Source organism: Stigmatopora nigra, chromosome 7, assembly GCF_051989575.1.
Source record: "Stigmatopora nigra isolate UIUO_SnigA chromosome 7, RoL_Snig_1.1, whole genome shotgun sequence".
Lineage (NCBI taxonomy): Eukaryota > Metazoa > Chordata > Actinopteri > Syngnathiformes > Syngnathidae > Stigmatopora > Stigmatopora nigra.
In genome coordinates this window covers 12,287,539-12,309,171 of record NC_135514.1, presented here as the reverse complement: position 1 = coordinate 12,309,171, position 21,633 = coordinate 12,287,539, and the positions used below count along the sequence as shown (strand labels likewise).

Sequence of the window (21,633 nt, the reverse complement as noted above, 5' to 3'; positions counted from 1 at the left end):
TAGAATTAGCATCTTAAACAAAACTGGGCTATTAGCTCAGTAGTCAGCACGCTAAACTCCCACAGCATTTAAAAACTACCCTTTTATCAAACAAAAATTAAAATATACTTTACTATTTACTGTTTCTCAATATTTTTAAACAGCCCAAATTCAGAAAACAACAGCCATGGTACTTGGCCATAAATCTAAACGTCATTTTCTATCCCGTGTATTACAATGTTATCATAATTGATGGATTCTTCCATATAAAGTGATAGCTTGTCAAAAGGCTGGGAGGAATTGAGTGTTAAGATTACCATCTGAGGTCACACATTTACGACAGCTGTCATAAATTCTGATCTCTACATCCCAAAAAACGCAAGTGCCATTGGGGAAGAAGTTGTACAAATGAATGATATGACTTCAAACCATCCATTTCAAGTATTTTCAACTTCAATGCAAAAAAAAAAACGCTAGGTGGAAATGAGTTTGGGAGCTTTTTCCAAGTAATGTTTTTGCTTTGGTAAAAACAAGCGCTTTGCCCTTTCAGCTTGGCAAAGGTAACAAACAAAGATAATGAGGCCAAAGAGAACAGATAAGGAGGAGGTACCGTATTTTCACGACTATAAGGCGCACTTAAAAGTCTTACATTTTCTGCAAAATAGACAGTGCGCCTTATAATCCAGTGCGCCTTATATATGGAAAAAACTGAAAAACAAAAACAAAAAACCACCACTGTCGGATATTAAAAAAAACAAAAACGCCTGAACTGAAACAATACTGTTAAATATGCAGATGCCATCTTAGTTTACAAAATCTTCCATCATATAGCTTCTCCCCCACTGCAAGATTTTATACAAAAAAATCCAAAACATCAACAATGGCTGGCTCTAGAGGTGACTGTGTAGTAGCGAGTGCTTCATACCTGGAAGTCAATAGCAATTACCGTATTTTCACGACTATAAGGCGCACTTAAAAGTCTTAAATTTTCTCCAAAATAGACAGTGCGCCTTATAATCCAGTGCACCTTATATATGGAAAAAACAGAAAACCAAAAACGAAAAACCACCACTGTCGGATATTAAAAAAACACAAACGCCTGAACTGAAACAATACTGTTAAATCTGCAGATGCCATCTTAGTTTACAAAATCTTTCATCATATAGCTCCTCCCCCACTGCAGGATTTTATACAAAAAAATCCAAAACATCAACAATGGCTGTCTCTAGAGGTGACTGTGGTGTAGTGAGTGCTTCATACCTGGAAGTCAATAGCAATTACCGTATTTTCACGACTATAAGGCACACTTAAGTCTTGAATTTTCTCCAAAATAGACAGTGCGCCTCATAATACAGTGCGCCTTATATATGGAAAAAATTCATTCATTGAGGGTGCGCCTTTTAATACAGTGTGCCTTATATATGGACAAAAATGCATTCATTGAGGGCGCGCCTTATAATGCAGTGCGCCTTATAGTCGTGAAAATACGGTAAGTGAGAAAGAAATATAATTGAAACAAAAAGATGGAAGTGTGTAATGTGTGTTTAATGCATGTGTGTGTGTGTGTGTGAGTCACCGAATGACTTTGACCACATTCCCGCCAGATCAATCTCCCAGGATGCATTGTGTCCCTCTGCTGTCATGAAGACAGATATGTGAACGTTGTCGGGCGGGGTGGGGGTGCCGTTCCACAACCTAGCGCCTTCATCATTACCCGCCTCATAGAGGTCAACATTGCTCATAACTCACTTTCCACAGAAACGTCGCTCGCCCGCGTCGATTCGCCGCCTGTGACGCCGTTCTGGGCGGTGCACGTATAGCGCCCACTGTCATCCGTGGACGAGGTCTGGACGCTGAGTGTACCGCTGTCCGGTTGTGTGGACGCCACCGGTTGGTCGTCGCGTTGCCAGGTGAAGACGGCGGGGGGGAGGGACTCTGACACGCAGGTGAGACGTATGGTTTGACCCGTCTGGACGTCGGCGCTGCCTATGCAGTCTTTGGGGGCGTCTTTGGTCAGGACTGGAGTGTCTGGGCCGTCTAGAGAAAAATGGAGGAACATGGGAGTTAAATGATTGAAAAAAAGGGGGTTGAAAACTATGGCCTGTGGGTTAAATGGAGCCTGGGAAATGTTGTTGAATATAGCCTGCACAAGAAGCTTGAATTCATCCTGTGATCTATGGCCCTGGGGGGGCCACATTGACTTTAAAAATTTGACAGATGGGTGGGGTCAGCACAAGATATGATACAAATAAAAAAGTGCATCCGTTAACAGTACATATGATACATAAACAGAGGAAAAGGACTAAAGTATTAACATACTCATCACTCATCATTAAAGTAAAAAGTATAAAGTACAAAGTAAAGTAAAAGGAATGTATTGAGAAATATTAAAATGTCATTTAAAAAAGATAGTGGGGCTGTAAAACACGAAAAACAAATGGTCAAAGGTCAAAAAAAGGGTATTTTGCCTCCATTAAATGCCTTATTCTACCTAATTATCAGTACTCTGTGCAGTTGAGTAAACGACTGTCAGTTTAGTCTGGTGCAGTGATGAACATGGGAGTTGTTATCAGCACCACTAGATACACTTACTATAGATTTGTTTTCACCTCCAAAGACCCAAAGACTTTGTGGGGTCACTGAAGCCACCCCCTCAAAAAAAATCATGTTATATATTGCAGCCGAAAAAACTGGTTAATGGATTAGTATATAAGTAGAGTTTGAGTGTGGTTTTGAATTTTCAAAAAAATTGGCTTGTTGGTTCCATGATTAATGACCAAAGAAACAATGCAAAATCCTAAATACTTAGAAAAAGTAAACTTGTAAGGGAGTTTAACTTTGACGTTCCGATTAGTCATTACGAGGAATAAGTCTGAATGTTTATATGAAAAATATGTTAACCCCTAAAATCTATATCTAAATCTAGCACACTTAAATATATTTGACGTTTTATTCAACGATTAAGAAGACAATTTATATCGGAAATTCTTGATTTTCTTGTTTCGTTATTTTTTTTTATTTATTTAGAAAATTCTTGATTTTCCCTTTTCATTTATCTTTTTATATATTTAGGAAATTCTTTTTTTGATTTTTTCATTAATCTTTTTATATATTTAGGAAATTCTTCATTTGCTTTTTTCATTTATTTCGTAAATTCTTGATTTTCTTCAGTTTTCTTTTTTTAAATTAAATTTTCTCCATAATATCTATATTACAGAAATAATTGTTTTCTTTAGCATCACCAAAATGCAAAAACAAAAATTTGCATCATTTTGTGACAATCAATTTTCATACCAAAATCTCTCACCAAACCAATGTTGCTAAATCATTTGACTTTTTAAATCAATGCTAATAACTTTTACAATATTAACAACATTCGTCAACTCACAGAAAACGGTGAGACTCCGTGTGACGGCCCGGGCGCTGACCGGGTTACTGACAGAACACGTGTACTCTCCGGCATCTCCACGTTGGCTCGGGTTGATAACCAGCGATCCCCCGATAATGGTGGTCCTGTCATCTTCCACAACATTCCCACCACCCTTCCCCCATTGGAAGGTAAGCTCGGTGCCACCAGCGGCGCACGTCAGGGTCACGTTCCCACCTTCGATGGCTACCGACGGCACGGCGAGCGTCACGTCAGTCACGGCATCTAAAACAAGAAAAATAGTATCAACATGACAAAAAAAAAAACACCAATTCCAGATAAAAGTTGTGTTTCCAGAAACAATGGTTGCATTTCCCATTAAGTTATACTCCCTCTGTCATAGTTATATCATGACTTCAGTTTCATCTATGCAGAGGCAAACTGTTCCAAAAATTATTTTTATTGTACAATTTAAATTATTAATCCTTAACCATTTATTTTTGAATACTCTGACAAGATTTTAGCATTTATTTAGTGTGTAAACTGGGGATAGTTGTACTTAGTGTATTTTCTCGCATATTAGCCGCCTTCACGTATAAGCCGTAAACTTAAAATTGCCTTAAAATCGTTAGAATTTTCAGAATGTTATTTGAGAAAAATCAACCAGGAAGTGTGTCCATAAGAGTCTAGTTCAGTGTTGGGCCACATTGACTTTAAATATTTGACAGACGGGCCAGGTCAGCAAAAGATACGATACATATAAAAAAGTGCATCCGTTAACAGTACATTTGAAACATAAACAGAAAAAAAGACTAAAGTACTAACATACTCATCACTCATCATTAAAGTAAAAAGTATAAAGTACAAAGTAAAGTAAAAAGGAATGTAGGAAGTATAAAAAATCAAGAATCTTTAAAATACGACTGTATATTGTGGTAAACAAGGCAAAAAAATAATTCTCCCTTCAAACTGCTGATTTCTATGATGTAGCTTCTATTTCGACAACAGGCGAGTAGATATCTTTGCGATCTAGCGGGAACGGCACAACAGAGGGCAGCTTGATGTTTGCGGTGAGGAAACGGCACGCAGGTGCGGGCACAGATGGTGAATAAAGGCCAGATGAATGAGTGGCGCAGAGACGCGAGCTGGCGGTCGGCCTCAGTTTAATCACTACACGGGGAGCAGCGCTTTAAGGAGAGACTGCGAACATGGTGTATTGATGCCACGCGCCCGTTGGCTTTGAAGTCAATGCTATGAGGGTTTTGATTGAAAATCTAGGGCCTGCCAGTTGTCAGCTGAGCAAATCAATCAAAACAAGAGCAGCGGTTTTTAGCAAATTTTGTATCAAAACTATGAAAAAAATGTTTTTTTTTAGCAATTGACATGAAAATGAACTTAAATGTTGAATTTTTTTTTTGGTTTCCCATTTTAAGTCGGTATGACGATTCATTTCAAAACGCAATGTTATGTTGCAAATAAGTTTTACATTTTTCATGTTTTTAGATAAAAAGTCTCACTTTTTCAACCACTTGTGCATTGTTGTCAGTTTTAAGTAGCTAGCTCCAAATAAGTTTTGCATTTTTCCCATTTTTTAGGTCAAAAAGGCTCACTTTTTCAACCACTTGTGCATTGTTGTCAGTTTTAAGTAGCTAGCTCCAAATAAGTTTTGCATTTTTCCCATTTTTTAGCTCAAAAAGGCTCACTTTTTCAACCACAAGTGCATTTCTGTCAATTTTAAGTAGCTAGCTCCAAATAAGTTTAGCATTTTTCCCATTTTTTAGCTCAAAAAGGCTCACTTTTTCAACCACTTGTGCATTGTTGTCCGTTTTAAGTAGCTAGCTCCAGATAAGTTTTGCATTTTTCACGTTTTTAGCTCAAAAAGACTCACTTTTTCAACCACGTGTGCATTGTTGTCAGTTTTAAGTAGCTAGCTAAAACAAAAACATAAGTAACAATGTATTTACTGTTTGTGTTTTTTGTTTCTTTGCAAGAATTAACAATTGAAAAAAGTCCAACTATTTGAAAAGCATTACAAAATTAAAAAACAGAGTTATATGGGAAATGCCACGTGTAAAAAACCAAAAATTCTCATTAAAACACTACAAAATACAATTTTTGACATTTATCAGTGGTGCTATATTGTGGTTATTTCCTCATTTTCATTCTCATCTGCGATTCTCTTGTTCATAAAAGACCTTTATACTTGCATAATTTATTTTATAATTGAGCTCCGTAATTATGTGGACGGAGGAAATTATCGTCAATTTCGCTAATGCGCAGTTTTCTGTTTCCCCGTTGCATCGACTCAAAGCGCCTGGTAATTTTTCCGAGCGTGGCGAGCCAGACGTACAAGGACGTGACATCGCCGTGCTCTTTGCCAACGCCACAACCTTTTCGGGAATAATTCGCTCCACCCGTCATCCCATTAGCCAACGGAGGCGGCCTGGACCGGGTGAGGTGGGGGGTGTGGGGGGGGGGGGGGGGGGGCGATCACAATAGTGTGGCGGCCTTCATGGAAATCAATGCAAATAGAAAACAGAGTGCGCCATGACGCATCTAATTGAGCGAGCTGCACAGCAATTTCTTTTGAACTTGGAGGGTCGGCAGGGGATGTTTCGATGCTATCGACGGCGATAGATGATTGGTCGCTGCAAGCCGCTAATGGCAATGAAATGGATTGGACGTCTTTTGGTACTGATGCTGGTAAATTAGCATTTTTTTCTTATGCAAAATAAACTATTGACTTGGTCCATACGGTCATGATTTATTGATGATAAATTGATGGATTAACGCATAGTAATTAACATTAAATGTGTTCCAATCCCTTTATGAGCAGTTTAATAGCAGACATTTTTACTTTTTTTTTTTAAGTTAGCTTTTTTATTTTCATAATTTTGGGTGAAAATTGTAAATATTTTTAATTGAGATGACTATTATTATTTTAAAAAGAAACTTAAAAGGAAATAAAAGTAACTTTGTAATAATGTATATTTATTTTTTATTTTTTTAAATAGGGTTTTTGTCATTTATCGCGGCCGTGTCTGGTCTACATTACCCGCGATAATCGAGGGATTACTGCACATTAAATTGCATTGCTTGATCACTATATTTTTAAGTATAAATTACTTTAGTCACTTTTAACCCAGTACTTTTAATAAAGTGGCATTTCTATAGATTTATATGGGCTAACATACCAAGTAACATGCCATACTTGAGAATCACCTCCATCACACCTGAATTGCACAATTTTTGCCCTCAAACGTGATTATGATTCAGTAACTCTCACATCTCGTAGCATATCAGAAAATATGGAAACTAATTGATCGTCGTTTTTAAAGTATATATTTACAGAGCCACGTGATTGGACGTCAATCATCATCGGTCCTTACCAAAAACTCTGACTTGGACCGATCTGGAGGCCGGCGATAGCCCCGTGGAGGCGAGAGGCACCACCTCCACCGTGTAGGATCCGGCGTCGCCCAATTGGGCGCTTCCGATGCGAAGCTGCGTGGCCGTGATGGCGATCCGGCCTTGGAACTGAGCCACGTCGTTGATGACGGACGAACCGCCGGCGTACAGGCCCAGAGAGACGCCCTCGTACAGCCATGTCATGGAAATCACGTTGGAGATGGTCTGTACCGTCAATTGAATGTCGCTGCCACTCAGAACCAGCACCGGGTCGGCCTGGAACTGGATCGGGACTTGGTCTTGGGACTGGCCGAGGACTGGAAAGGAAATAAGAGGATTTAGAGCAAGGGTGACAGACTCGGGTTGGTTCACGGGCCGCTAACGTCAAGTCGATTTCATGTGGGCCGGACCATTTTAGATTTTTTTCAATAAATGGATAAAAAAACTGGATTAAAATCCCTGAATATTCAGTTTTTATAGATCTAAAACAAATTTTATTTTAGCTTTTTTTAAAATATATTTTAAGATTTTATAAAATGATTTTTGAACTAAAAACTGAAAAAAATGATTAAAAAATGACAATTATTGATTTAAAAGGGGAAAAATCAGGAAATTGAATATACATCTATATCTATCATTTTAATTTGAGCCTAAAACAGAAAGTCGGCACTCATCATTACTTTCCCGGGCCACACAAAATGATCCGGCGGGCCAGATTTGGCCCCCGGGCCGCCACTTTGACACATGACTTCGAGTAAGCTTAGACATAAACGGGCCGAAGGAAAAACACAATGTCGTAATAGGCGTTGTCCCTCTTTTAAATAAATAAACTCAATGTTTGTTTTTATTGTTGGTTTTCAGAGTCAGATTTCAACAGTATTGACCTGATTTAAACCATTTTTTTTACATTTATCCGATCCTGAACACCTATTTAACAAAAACAAACTATCCCATTGCAGTCTTTTCATTTTTCAAAGCAGTAATCAGAAAAAAAACTTTAGTTGACCTAAAATATGAACATTTAGACCACCATTTTCTATCAAAAAGCCCCCTGACATGTTCTTGTCAAGGTAAAAAATGTATATAAGACATGTTTACACTGAATCCATTCACATGAATAACATGAAAATGAATAAACATGTGAAAAATAACTATCTTTGTATTCTTAAAACAATTTTCCAATGTGTTGGCAGAACTAAACAAACGACTGCAGCAATTATCCTGACCTAGATGGATAATTATAGTGAGCAAGCAACATTTCATTGATGTCCATCCGTCTACTACATAAGTTAATGTGTATTTATACAAAGTCATGTAGAAAGGACACGCACAATTCCCCCCTTTTGGATGACTCCAGAAGTCCAATTAGTTGATATTCGCCTAACGGACTTAATTACTTTGCATTATTTATTATTTCAGAGAAGTTCTATTAAGGGGAAAAAGGTAAAAAAAGGACTTTGCCAGAACGTCCTCACACTGCACGTCGGGCTCAATCACCATTTTGCCAAATCAATTTTCAATAGGCAGCGGGGAAAAATGACTATTTAATTAAAGTAGAATGTTGCCGATTACGACTTTAATTATTATCTCTCATGCGTGAACGGCAGGCCGCGGACGGCAGGCAAATTGAAATGTAATTTCAAATTCCCGGCACCTCATTTTCTACGCTCGTTTGCTGCATAGAAACGAGTGAATATTTTGGACGATTGATCTAGGTTTGGGTTTTTTTTTTTTTTTTGGAGAAGACCACCAAAACACATTATGTTTGCATTTGGTATGCTTTTAAAGATATTAAACGCTCAATTTGAGGATGATATTCTTGGTTTTTGTCTCGTAAACGACGACAGTGAAAACTCAATTATGTATTTTTTGTGGTCAGGAAGTGAAAACAATTAAGAATTCCTTCAAAATACAAACATTATATTAAATAAAGTTAGCCATTGAAAAAACAATAAAAATGTGATTAAAATTAATAGAAATAGTAATTAAGTGATTAATAATTTTCTAATTACTATTATAATTTTTGGGGGACAAAATAACAGAAAACTACTAATTAGGTTTCATGCAATACAAATTTTAAAAAAGACCCAATATTCTTTTAATCGTCAATTGATTTTTAAAAGTTGTTTTTTTAGATTTTTCCCCCCAAATTTCAGTGGAAGATATATTCATATTTCTTATAAAGATAAAATTTCACGTGTTCTAAATTGGAAACAGTGAAAAAAACAAACTAAATCTCTTTTTATATAATTCCAAAGTATTTCATTACTCTGAAATATTGATATAGTTCATTGATATGTTGATGTTTATCATCCTTGGGTTTTTTTTTTTTTAAAGACGTAATACTATTTTCATTTTGATAAGTCAATAACCAGAATTCCGAGCCTCGGGAGAGTCCCTGAAGGCGTCACGGGGGAATGTGGCCGTGCTCGTTTGGTAGAGATGACAAATGAAGCAAAGCGACTTTGCGGTTTCATCTCATTTTTTTCCCCTTTTGTGGACGTGATTGCAATAACACGCAGCTTATCCCGTTTTCTTCTCACGTCATCGACACAGAGGCCATTCCGGATCTATTTATGAAAGCTGGAGGTGAAAGAAACTATTTTTTTGGGTTACCTGCCAGCAAGAATACGACGAAGAAAGCCTGGAGTTGATTCATATCGCCAGTCAGGACGCCAACCTGAATGGGACAAACATACTTTTTTTCAAAATTAACGCTGTAAGTTACTTACTTCCGAGTGTGCGTCATTCAAACACACTTATTCCATCTTTTATTGAATAAAAAGTTAATGATTAACTTACCCGATCTCGTTTGATTGATGAGCATTTTGGTACGTGATTGACGTCATGCTCACTTTAGCTCCACTAAAGTTAAACATGTCAACTTCCTGCTTCGTAGCCACGCCCATCTATCACAGGTACACCTGGTCCCTTAAAGGGCCAGCCGTCCTTGAAAGCAGAGTTATAAAACATTCCTGAAATAAACATTTAGCGTGTTACTGAACAATAAACAACCAGCAAAGTTGGAAGACTTTGAAAAACAAGTTAATTTCCCCACTTTATTAGAAAGTCATTGCATTTCCGTGCTTCAAAATAATATTTATGAGCTGACAGAAAATGACTTTGGCGCCCAGCTGTATCGATGTAGAGGGAATTTAGAAGAAAAAGTGATTGAACAAACAATTTGTCTGCTGTAAAGCTGCACTGTAGGCAATGTTCACTCTTAATCGCCTTCTTCCAAAATGCTTCCTGCCAGCCGGCCGGCTGAGGCATTATGCGTGAGGAACAAGGTCAAAGAAAGAAGCTGTTCAATTATTAAAGACTCTGACTCCTCGCTTTGTTTTCCTGCGCTTTCTGCAATGCCCTTCAACACGTCTTGTTGATTTCATGATAAACATACAATACATGTCAAGGACTCTAGTCTACACAATTGTCTGACGTTTTTTCTTTGTTTTTAATTGTCCCTCCCACGAGGACTACCGCCTTGTTAATCACTATTTTATAGCGAAGCTACGACTATTGGAATTGATTTTTGATCAGGATAAATTGAAATTCATTGTAATTAGGTGGCCAGGGAAGGAAATGTCTTCAAAGATGCGGTAAAGCCAAAGATTAGGATTTAATTTATGGGGCAAATGAGTAATTTCATGGTAAAATGGAAATTGATTTTTTTGGATGAAATAAATATATCTTCTGAACAGCTTTATACTCTATAGGGCCACAGGGGGTGCTGGAGGATATCTCAGATGACTTCAGGCCAGAGGCAGGGCACTCCCTGAATAAGTGGGTAACCAATCGGAGAGCACAGGGAGAAAAACAACCAAGATTTATAATTGTTCTTGCACGATGCTATTTTAGCGTTAGCTTGAAAGTTGTCACAAAATAAAATTTGGAGGAAAAAATGTTGTTTTGTCGTCACAATGTATGAATTTCCCGAACATAAATTTGTAGTTGTCACTCATCTTTATCAAAACAATACAAATCTGGGCAATATGTTATCGGGTTTTGACCCCAAGCTAATAAAAATGACTACCTCCATCTAGCGTTGAAGCTGGGAACTGCAAGTAAAGTATACACTATATTAAAGCATCTTGCACAGGCTATATTTTATGATATTCTCCAAATCTCCCCCCTCAAACTATGCATTGTACCCCAAAAACTCCAGGTTCCTGCCACATCCCCAAAACATGCATGCTAGGCTAATTATGCTAGGCTAATCGGATGCTAAATTATCTTTAGCTATGAGTGTGAGCCTAACTGGTTATCCTTTCTCTCCGTATGCGCTGCAATTGGCTGCCTACCGATTCAGGGTGTCCCCAACCTGGTGCTCATAGTTAGCTGGGTTATGCTCAAGCACCCCCTGCGACCTTTGTGAGGATACACCATTCCGAAAATGAATAGATTAAACACAATAGAGGAAATGCGACAGGCTTGAAATTAAGTGTTGGATTCCTTCCAGGTCCGACTCACAATCAAAACCCCCCTCCGTACCCCGTTAAGTGCGACCAGCTTGTGTGTCAGTGCCCCCCGCTGGTTAAATATGGTCATCAGAGCCCCCAGTGGGAGCAGAAGCAGCGTAATTGTTCCTAAAGATTGCACGAAATGGCAAGCGTGTCCGTAATCGTCCTGATAATGGCTCGTTTCTATTCCGACAAACCCACTACTCGTCAATAAGCGCTGATTTGACGGGAAGATTGACAAAACAGTCCGGACAAAATGGCCGACGTTCCCGAGGGAAGAAATTTGTGGACAGGTTGCTTTTCTGACGTAGAATTCAGATGCAAAGACAATACGTGTTGTTCCTTGCACAAAGAGTATTTGAAAGAACGCGGGAGTTTCATTGTCGACGGTTTCCCTTTGCGTTGAGCGCCGGAGCGGTACTCAGAATGTGGCCTGCGAGCCGTTGATAACATTTAGTTGTTGGGAATTTTTTAGCAAATTGATGGACTACTTTGATTTTGACTTGATCTCTTAATTTTGGCCCAAAAAGTGAACTTATTTACCGTCAATGGCACTGATAGATGAGCATCCACAACAAGTTGAAGTCAATTGGACATTTTTCGTTGACCAGGATAGGCAAAATAAAGTCAATTTTGGGGTATTTACAGATAACTTTCCGGTAGTTTTTTGTGTCTATTATTGTTTTCCTTCTCAGGAGGTTTCGTTACAAAAATCGAGGGGACTGGCTGCAAGACAACATGGACGACAACATTTAAATATGGCTTTTCCAGTTCATTTTTGGGTACTTACAGATCAATTCTGGTAAATTTTGGATCGTTTATTAGTGATTTTGAGGGACTTTCTGGGTTGTTTTTTGTTCGTTTGTCAGTTTCTGTAGGTTTTAAGGCATTTTCAGTTTACTTACTGTTGGTTTTAAGGCATTTTCAGTTGACTTATTGTTGGTTTTAATCCATTTTCAGTTCATTTACTGTCAGTTTTAAGGCATTTTCAGTGTATTTACTGTTGGTTTTAAGGCATTTTCAGTTTCCTTATTGTTGGTTTTAATCCATTTTCAGTTCAGTTACTGTCAGTTTTAAGGCATTTTCAGTTGACTTTCTGTTGGTTTTAAGGCATTTTCAGTTTACTTATTGTTGGTTTTAATCCATTTTCAGTTCAGTTACTGTCAGTTTTAAGGCATTTTCAGTTGACTTTCTGTTGGTTTTAAGGCATTTTCAGTTGACTTACTGTTGGTTTTAAGGCATTTTCAGTTGACTTACTGTCAGTTTTAAGCCATTTTCAGTTTACTTACTGTTGGTTTTAAGCCATTTTCCATTGACTTACTATTAGTTTTAAGCCATTTTCCGTTCAGTTACTGTTGATTTTTAACCATTTTCAGTTGACTTACTGTCAGTTTTAAGCCATTTTCAGTTAGTTGACTTACTGCCAGTTTTAAGCCATTTTCAATTAACTTTCTTTTTAAGGCATTTTAAGGTTTTTGATGAATTCATTGGCTGCCATTGAAGGCACGAGTACGATTTATTGTCACTATGGATTTTTTGCCTGTCACAACTCAGGTTTAAATATTGTTTTCGTTGCTTTAATGGAGACGTAACTTGACTTTTCGAGAGGCCTGTTTTTAACAATGAGGATGTCAAATGGCAAGGGAAACTTGTAGTGGACAGGAAAGAGGGGCGGAGGGTGGAACGTTAGGAAACAGCTTGAAAACAAGGCGACGCCTCGCTTAGACGGCGTCAGAGACCGCCATTCGTGTTCATCTCTTGGTTATGCGCTAAGATTTGGGGATTTGGGTTTTTCGGGAGGATTTTGGCAGTTCTGTGTGCTTTGACTCTTGGGAAAGTGACGGAAAGACTTTGGAGGAAGGTGGGTGGATTTTTCTAGCCATGGTTGCTACAGCGCTAATTTGGTTGTGGAGAGAAAATGTTGCTAAATTGAAAGATACTTATAATAATTTGTTCGAAAAATAAACTGTTACTACTTCTGACTTGGTTGTTGTTGTAGCTAGTTATAGTGAGTAAAACTAATGTTTTAAACAATGTTTTTTTTGCAAATGAAATTGAATTGGAAGCTTTTGAGTGGATTTATTTGTTTTTATCATTATAAAAAAATGTATAAAATATTTTTAAATTGTTATCATCAGTTTTTATCTTTAAAAAAACTAATGTAATTAAAATTGGATCTGTTTTTTTTTTATTGAAAATGTTATATTGATTTAAAATGTACTCTCAAAATGAAAAACTGACTTGAAATCTATTGTAGGTAGATTTTTTTTTACCTAAAAAAATCCTAAACTGTTCAAATATGCCATTTTAAAATAAAATAAAATATCCAGCTCTAAAAAAAAAGGAATAAAACAAAGTAACCTTCAAAAACAAGACTAAAAAATAACCTAAAAAAGATTAATAACACTACTAACTGCATCACACACCTACACAAAATCTACATAAATATAATTTTTGCTTTCTTCAATTAGTAAAACCCCTTAAAAAAATAAAAACTTAACCAATTTCTACCTAAATTTGAGACCGCATGAATTTTCCGAAAAAAACTCCTTCCTCACCATTGACATTGGCTAACAAAAGATGGCTGCCAGCCCTCCCAGTTAATCGGATTGACCACCAATGTACCTTGTCCAAAATATAATCTATGTATGCTTGTGTTCTCATCAGCTGGCGTGATGGCGCTGTTGGAATTCCTGTGCTGGAGAGCTGCCACGTTGCTGCTACTGTGTAAGTGATGAATGGCTTGTTTGGCTCACTTGGACTATTGTCCCCCCGAATGGACACCCTGGGACGCTAGATCCCTTCCCACCGACCACTTGGCTGGCCTCGACGGGATGTCACGTCGTCAGGAAAGTCGCCATTAAAAATCAATTGCGGTGGTGGAAAATTGGGTGGGAACACAGAACAGGAAATTTCATTTTTTTTAAAGGGTTTTTAGATCAACAATAGCTTTTTTTTCGGGGAATTTTAAAGGTGAAAACTATGGAAAGTGAGTTTTTTTTAATGGTCTGTCAGGGGATACGTCAGGAAAAATGTATATTTTTTGTCAGTTAAATACTTTAATGAGATAATTTAGGGTTTGTAATGATACCTTTCCAGCATTTAAAAAAAAAAATGCTCTAATTGCTCTACTCTAATTTATATTGTGTTTATTTATGTGAATTTGTAATTAGATTAAACAAAATAGTCACAAATAAGCTATATTTTCCAATTTGAGCCGTTTATTCGAAAATTTAGGTTGGAATTTTTGCTAAAGTCAAAAAAAAAATCTTCAAAAATGTGATGGTTGGCATAAAATTAATTTTTTACCTTGAAAATATTAACAGTAAAATTCAAATCAACTTAATACTACTTAGATTTTTCAATATACTACCATAATGCATTGCTATTTTCATTATCATGGTCAAGTTTACAAGCTACTTGATTCTTTTCAATTAACCTCAAAGATCCAATATTATATCTACACTCATACTTTTTTAACTGAATAGTCTTTCATTATAATCATGGTAATGTGTAATGTATTTGTGCTAGCCACTTACATGCATTTTTTTCGCAGTTTCTGGCGTCGTCCACGGCATTTCGGTCCACATCTCCAACGATGAGCCCATGTACATCATGCCGGGCTCCACTCTGGTCCTCCGCGCCCACATCGAGCACAACTCCCAGGAGCAACTGTCGGCCGTGACGTGGGAGCGGGCGCCCGAAAGCGGCGCCCCGGACGGGCGTACCTCACTGGCCGCCTGCCCCGGCGGGAGCCTCCCGCTGCCGGTCCAGTGCGCCGGGCTACGGCCAAACGTGAGGGCCACCTTGGAGTCTGGGGCCAGCGTCCTGCAACTCAGCAAGTACGGCAAAAGCGACGCGGGGGTGTACTCGGTCAGCGTGACGGGGAAAGGCGGGCAATCCAGTACGGCGCGCTGCATCGTAAGAGAATATGGTGAGGTTTTATGTCATTGTTTAAAAATAGTCTTACCTCTACTTATGAATGTCTCTGATGCAGATGCATTTCTACCTCTACTTATGAATGTCTCTGATGCAGATGCATCTCTACCTCTACTTATGAATGTCGCTAATACAGTTGTACCTCTACTTATGAATATCGCTAACACAGTCGGACCTCTACTTATGAATATTGCTAACACAGTCGTACCTCTACTTATGAATGTCGCTAATACAGTCGCACCTCTACTTATGAATGTCACTAATACAGTCATACCTCTACTTATGAATGTTGCCAATACAAATCGTACCTCTACTTATGAATGTCACTAATACAGTCATACCTCTACTTATGAATGTCACTATTACAGTCATACCTCTACTTATGAATGTTGCCAATGTTGCTAACACAGCCGTACCTCCACTTATGAATGTCGCTAATACAGTCGTACCTCTACTTATGAATGTTGCTAATACAATCCTACCTCTAAGTATGAATGTCGCTAACAAAGTTGTACCTCTACTTATGAATGTCGCGAACAAAGTTGTACCTCTACTTATGAATGTCACTAAGAAAGTTGTACCTCTACTTACAAATGTCACTAACAAAGTCATACTCTACTTACGAATGTCACTAATACAGTTGTAATAACCCATTTTTCCCGTCACAGAGGCGGTGCACCACGTTTCAGTGAGCATCAACATATCACACTCGTCGCTAGTGTGCGGCGAGGCGTGGGGGACGGAGCCTCAGTTCAGCTGGCTGCACGAACAAGACGCCGTCACTGGCAGCGTGGGCCACGTATCCCCCGACGGCGCCACCCTGCTGATCACCAAGGTTCCCATCTGTGGACACTTTACCTGTGTGGTTAGCAACAAGCTAGGCTACAGCACCGCCACCTACACAGCAGGTAAACATGGCCATGTTTTCATTCTTGACACCATCTGTGCTCTAATCTTCTGTTTTTGGTATTATTATTATTCTTAGCTCCGTGCGAACCAGAAGGAATCAACGGGGCGACGGTGGCCATCGTGTGTCTGGTGGTCCTTCAGATTTTAGGGGGAGGTCTGGCCTTTCTACTTTGGAGGTACAAAAACAAATTAGTGCAATCTACTTATTCCTTCAAAGATGTCATGTTATATATAATAATTACATCCAAATGATATCCAATGAAACTTACCTCAATGTAACATGAAAGTGTGATGCTTTGTTTTGCTCGTTATTGTTTTATTTCCAGGAGGTACCGTTACAGAAATCGAGGAGACAGGCTGCGTGACAACATGGACGACAACATTTAAATAAAAATGCCAAGATGATAGGAAATGGACTTCATGAATGTTTATTTTACTTGTACTACTACAATTTGTGTGGTAATAGTCGTATATATATCTACACTGCCTTCTGCTGGGCAGTTATTGACATTGCGCATAATCCTGCCAGTAAACAAGTATTAATTAACCTGAAAAATCTGAAACACTGCTGACATACAATAAAATATATTTGATTGATTGTATTAGCAGGATGTTGTGAGGACAGTTTTTTTTTAAATAGAAAATAAAGCAAAAATACTTTAATATTTAGTGGTGAATTACTAACCCAAAAAGTAAACCGAATCAAGGTAAAGCAAAGCATTTTATTGCAAGTATTAGTCAAACGTACACTTCAAACAGAAGCAAAGCAACACTAAAAAAATAATAAAATAAAACAAAAAAAACGCAACAACCTAAATTGAAGTTACAAAAACGAATCAAGCAGTCGCAGTACAACATTTGCGACAAAATGCCAATCACAGAGTCGTCGCTAAGATTTTTAAACATGCGACTGACGCAGAGATGCTACGCTGCAAAAAAAAATTAAAAATAAACAAAAAAAAGTGTCATATGAAATGTTTCCTTGGCCACGAACGAGCAATCGGGACGTTTAATCTCTTTCGCAATATTTGGTTCAACTTCAGTACTGGAATGACGACGGGAACGTGGAAAAAAAAATGTTCGGATTCAAGAAATGATTTCGTTCGAGAATCACAAACGGGTGTTACGATTGACGATATAAATCGACACTCGCGTTGACCAGACGGGAAAGAAAATACGAAGAGGTTAGCATCCCCCAACGTAGCCATTTTTTTAGTGGTTTTGGAACGAAAAGAGACAAAACGTACGATCGTTTTCAAGTACGCAGGCTTAGGATACATTTAAGGCTTTGTTGTTCTTGACATCCGACCTCCATGCGGAGACAAGATCTTTCGTAGATAGGTAGGCTACTCACAGAAAAGTTCGTAATAATAATCGGGATTAAGGGAGTCAAATTTCACGGTAAAATTCGATGACGCACAACAAAGTTCAAGTGCATTTTCAGTTCAACTTTACGCAACTAAGCAACCTCCATCTGATGGAGTTGAAATCCGAAAACGGATGATGACATCGGGTTTGGCGTTTGGAAGCAAAATAAAGGAGCAAGTCTGCTTGAAAAAAATAAAAATAAAATGATTAAAAATCCGCCTGTCCTCAAACATTGTTGTGCTTGCACGTACGAGAATAAGGCTCCAAAAAACCTTCCCAAAAAAAAAAAAAACACTCAATAAATACGCCATAAAATACTCCGCATATATAGGCTTCTTGTATATATATATTTCCATAACACATTTAAATAGGACAACAAAAAAAGGAAAAAATTGGCTCAAGAACAAACCTTAAAGAAAAAAAAAAACAAATTAAGACAAAAAAAACAAAAAATACAGTTATCTATTTGGACTCTAAAAGTTATAAGAATGTCAGACATTACTTGATCACGATATATATATATATATAAATGTATACATATGTGTCGTAAAAGCATTTGCAGTTCTTTCTTACGTCGTAGAACATTATGCAGCATACCAAGGTAAGTGAGGTGCAGTGTTTCTTTAAAAAAAAATTTGAAAAAATGAAAAAAAAAAAACGGTTGCTACCCACCAAATCCCACCTGGACCGAAAACCCCCTTTGACTCCACCCCCTACTGGCTTGCTCCCATCCTATCCCCAACCCCGACCCAAACCCCATCCCAGCATTGCATTACATTAGCATTTGCATTAGCATTAGCATTAGCTTTAGCATTAGCATGTGGGAGCGTTCCAAACTCTCCAATACTGATGCTGGTCTTCTCTTCAATTTTTTTTGTCTATTTTTACCCATTTTATTCATTTTTTTCAAATGCCCTTCAAGATGAATAAAAGCTTCAGATAAACCCCTCCCCCAAAAAACATTTTGTTCATATCAACCCATCGAAAAATATCCAAGTGGTGGATTAAAGATTCCAAGCTGAGACTGAACCTTGAGAGTGTAAAATGGCATTTCTAAAGTGCTGTGGTTGGTTGACATTCATGGTTTTCTCCACATGGCGCAATATCAACAAAATACAAGGTCCAAGACGCTGCCAGTATTTGCCAGTCATCGGGGGGAGGGGGGCATTAAAGAATCAAGAGGAAAGGCACTTTCTGGGTGGGCCGTTACTTTCTGTGGAATAACACTTTCCACTTTAAAGGGAGACTTAAGTTTTTCCTGTAAAAACCTGGCGAACCGTCCCTTGAATTTGCACCGTTTGTCTTCACGAGAGTTCGTTTATAGCCAAGCGTTGGCTTTCCGGATGAAAATATGGCCATGTTAGCGCGAATCGAACCGCGATTAAACATCACTTAACTGAACTTTCTCGAAAAAAAAAAACTGTAAATAATAAGAATCTCCATCAAAATACGTTCTTGGACCGAGAAGATTGGTCTCTGGGGTCAGGGGGGGGTTCCACTGTAGATTTCCGGGTGTATAAAAGTCTCCAAAAACTAAAACCGTTCAACCAGCTAGAGGAAGAATCAACACCAGGTAAGCAAGTATATATTTTTTTGCCTTTTAAGTACCTATCCTACATACAAGTACCCATTTTTCAGTTTGGTGTGAACCTAGAACCCAAAGACTAGTGGGGCTGCCCTATAAAGAGGAAGTAGACTCTCTAGTCCAAGTGCTATCCAAGTCTCAAGAACCACTCCAAATCTTGACATTGCGAGATAATATAGTCATGTGGGCATTGGAAAACCACCATTGTAGTCTGGTTAATCCTACTTGGGCTGTTTTAAGTCTGCTGGCGTATTTGATTGGGTCCCAAAACCAATGGACTAGAGTCGCTAGCCGGGAACTAGTGGGCAGTCCGCTAAAACCTAAGTTGGGAGTACTGGCCTGAATCTTGAGTGGTATTGGCAGGATATTTGGGTAGTGGGAGGCAGTTAAACACACTTTTGTAGTTCTTTACCCTATTGACGTATTCGGCCCAGGACCAACAGCTACCCTAGTCACAGGTATTGCACTAAATCTTCAGGATTATGGTTGGAGGCTAAGCAATACCCATCGAGATAGTACCATACCATACCCAAGTCCAGAAACCTCTAAACCAAGGGTCAGGAACCTTTTAGACGAAGAGAGCCATAAACAAGTCATATTTTCAAACATTATTCCCTAAGAGCCATACTACGAATTTAAAAGTCAAAATACATACATGTAAACAAGTGCCTTTTCAATTTTTTGGGGTAATTTCACCACTTTTAAAGTGGAAAAAAAAGATATTTTTTAAAAGATTCTTATGCTGTGGCCAATCAAATGAGAGGATGTATTCCAGAAGAGTCTACAGCAAAAAAAAAATGAGGATTAAAGCAATTCTAGATGTAGTATTTCAGTTTTGGCCCTAGCAGTTTCCATATTTTAGCTCACAGGTTAGCAAAGAGCCAGATACACCCATAAAAAGAGCCAAATTAGGCTCCTGAGCCATAGGTTCCCTACCCCTGCTCTAAACCGTCTCACATAGGGGGCATTAAGCAACTAGAATGAACTACCAAAACCCAACAGGGTATTGAACGCACAAACCAATGAAGTCGTAAGATTGCCTCTTAGCAACCGGGGGTGTTGAAGGTCACATTTTTCCACCTGTGTGGTTCTCAAAACAACAAAATGAAAAATGGTGGCTTTCCTAGTTTTCCTACTAGCCTGAGAAGTTCAACCATAGAATCTCCACAGAGAACTGCCATATCTGTCAGATTGTGAAAGTGTAAAACAACAAAAAAATAATAAAACAAAAATAAACTACTACTTATACATCAGTCTTTCAACAATCTCTAAAAAAATGAATCACTTGCCCTTTAAGGAGCAAGCGTCAGCACCAAGGTGGACAAAAGAAAAGCCAAAAGAACATTCAGGAGCAATACGACATTTTTTTTTTTGCACTCTTTTAAATACACACCTACAAAATAAGCATTCGACGTCCGGTTGGCGATTGGTCGCCGCCCGATCGCTAACAGTACGACAGTCACGGTGTCAAGACACGTCACCACGTTGGACCACCTGTCACCGTTCGTACATCCACACGATACGAATTATTACAGCGACACACCAGTCAACAGTCTATTGCAATAATTAGAATAAAACTTTTGTATTTAATATGCTTTTTTTTCTTAAACCCTATCCTATACGTCAATACATTTATTACTAAGAATAAGTAGACTACATCTTTTTTTTTCATCAATCTGTTAGCAAAAATAATCGGTGTGCATTACATTTCAAATGTACAAATATACTTATGATCTGGCTTTTTTATTATTATTTTTTTAAAGGCGTTTCATTAAAGAGGGTTAGACTACCTCAATGTCCTCTAAAATGTAGTCCAATATAACAATGGACTTTCCTAAACAGTACTTTTTTCAGGGTTTCCCAAGTTTTGGCCTTAGGCCAGACCATAACATGCCGTAAAAAAGGTTAATAAATAGTTAAAAGAAATTTAAATTTATAGTAAAACACTGGCAGCTGTGGTTGAAATTTTATCATTAAAGAAACAGGGGGGAAAGTCTAAGGTTTGCAGTTTAAATTAATGAACTACCAATAGAAAAATTCAATTTAAACTGCAAAATACAGCCTGTAAAATGATGTACAACCAATGTAATTTTCACATTCTAGTGTCTTTCTAGGCTAAGGTTTGAATTTGTATTGTCAATGTGGCAGTTAAACATGCTAACTACTGAGCTAAGAGCTAATTAGCTTCTGTGCGGCAGTTAAACGTGCTAACTACTGAGCTAAAAGCTAATTAGCTTCTGATACGCAGTTAGGTTATGGAGAACTATTGTTATAATAAGGAAAGTACTTTCTACCTTAAAAACGTCTTCACTAACTTGCTAGTCATTACAATGAACTGCCAAAATAACCAAAAATAACAGAATAAAATAGCCAAATTTTTTACTGTACTATGATTTTCACTTTTTAAAAAGTGAAAAACTTTACCTCTATCACATCTATGATTTTCAATTTTTCCCAACATAAAGCCACAGCTGCCAGTATTTTACAATAAACATAACTTCTATACTTTTACTATGTAAATGTTCAATGAAATTGGGTATCTGTCCTAAAAATAAAGGGGACTTTGAACCATCTTGACTTTAAAAAATAAAATAAAATACAACTAGTAGTACTGGGCT

The 21,633-nt window shown here is 37.9% G+C and overlaps 2 protein-coding genes across 6 annotated transcripts in view; one reads left to right on the top strand and one right to left on the bottom strand.

Annotated features, from left to right (window-relative positions):
- LOC144199094 (free fatty acid receptor 2-like) overlaps positions 1–15,125 on the bottom strand; it is a 28,752-nt gene extending 13,627 nt beyond the window's left edge. Inside the window, exons 1-6 of one of the 4 annotated variants that reach the window (XM_077720472.1) lie at positions 14,754–15,125; positions 9,557–9,703; positions 9,371–9,452; positions 6,736–7,071; positions 3,368–3,631; positions 1,729–2,016 (exon numbers count right to left, since the gene is read on the bottom strand). In XM_077720472.1, coding sequence (XP_077576598.1) covers positions 1,729–2,016; positions 3,368–3,631; positions 6,736–7,071; positions 9,371–9,413 — 931 coding nt within the window. In that variant the 5' untranslated portion in view covers positions 9,414–9,452; positions 9,557–9,703; positions 14,754–15,125. Of the gene's footprint in view, positions 1–1,728; positions 2,017–3,367; positions 3,632–6,735; positions 7,072–9,370; positions 9,527–9,556; positions 9,704–14,753 lie in introns of those variants that run through there. The other 3 variants (XM_077720471.1, XM_077720475.1, XM_077720474.1) reach the window with 3 other exon arrangements.
- On the top strand, positions 9,161–16,664 carry LOC144199095 (uncharacterized). 2 transcript variants are annotated; one of them, XM_077720478.1, is made up of 6 exons: positions 9,161–9,473; positions 13,882–13,941; positions 14,771–15,148; positions 15,822–16,061; positions 16,139–16,238; positions 16,389–16,664. In XM_077720478.1, the coding sequence occupies exons 2-6, from the start codon at positions 13,890–13,892 to the stop codon at positions 16,447–16,449; spliced, it is 831 nt and encodes a 276-aa protein (XP_077576604.1). In that variant the 5' UTR covers positions 9,161–9,473; positions 13,882–13,889; the 3' UTR covers positions 16,450–16,664. The 2 variants fall into 2 exon arrangements, with proteins under 2 accessions (XP_077576604.1, XP_077576603.1); XM_077720477.1 differs by lacking the exon at positions 9,161–9,473 and adding an exon at positions 12,929–13,075.
- Positions 16,665–21,633: the final 4,969 nt, after the last annotated feature.

Coding starts and splice junctions, on each gene's coding strand:
- LOC144199095 (XM_077720478.1), top strand. CDS start 13,890: ATGGCGCTGTTGGAATTCCTGTGCTGGAGAGCTGCCACGTTGCTGCTA. Junction 13,942..14,770: donor TGCCACGTTGCTGCTACTGT/GTAAGTGATGAA, acceptor TTTTTTTCGCAG/TTTCTGGCGTCGTCCACGGC. Junction 15,149..15,821: donor CTGCATCGTAAGAGAATATG/GTGAGGTTTTAT, acceptor TTCCCGTCACAG/AGGCGGTGCACCACGTTTCA.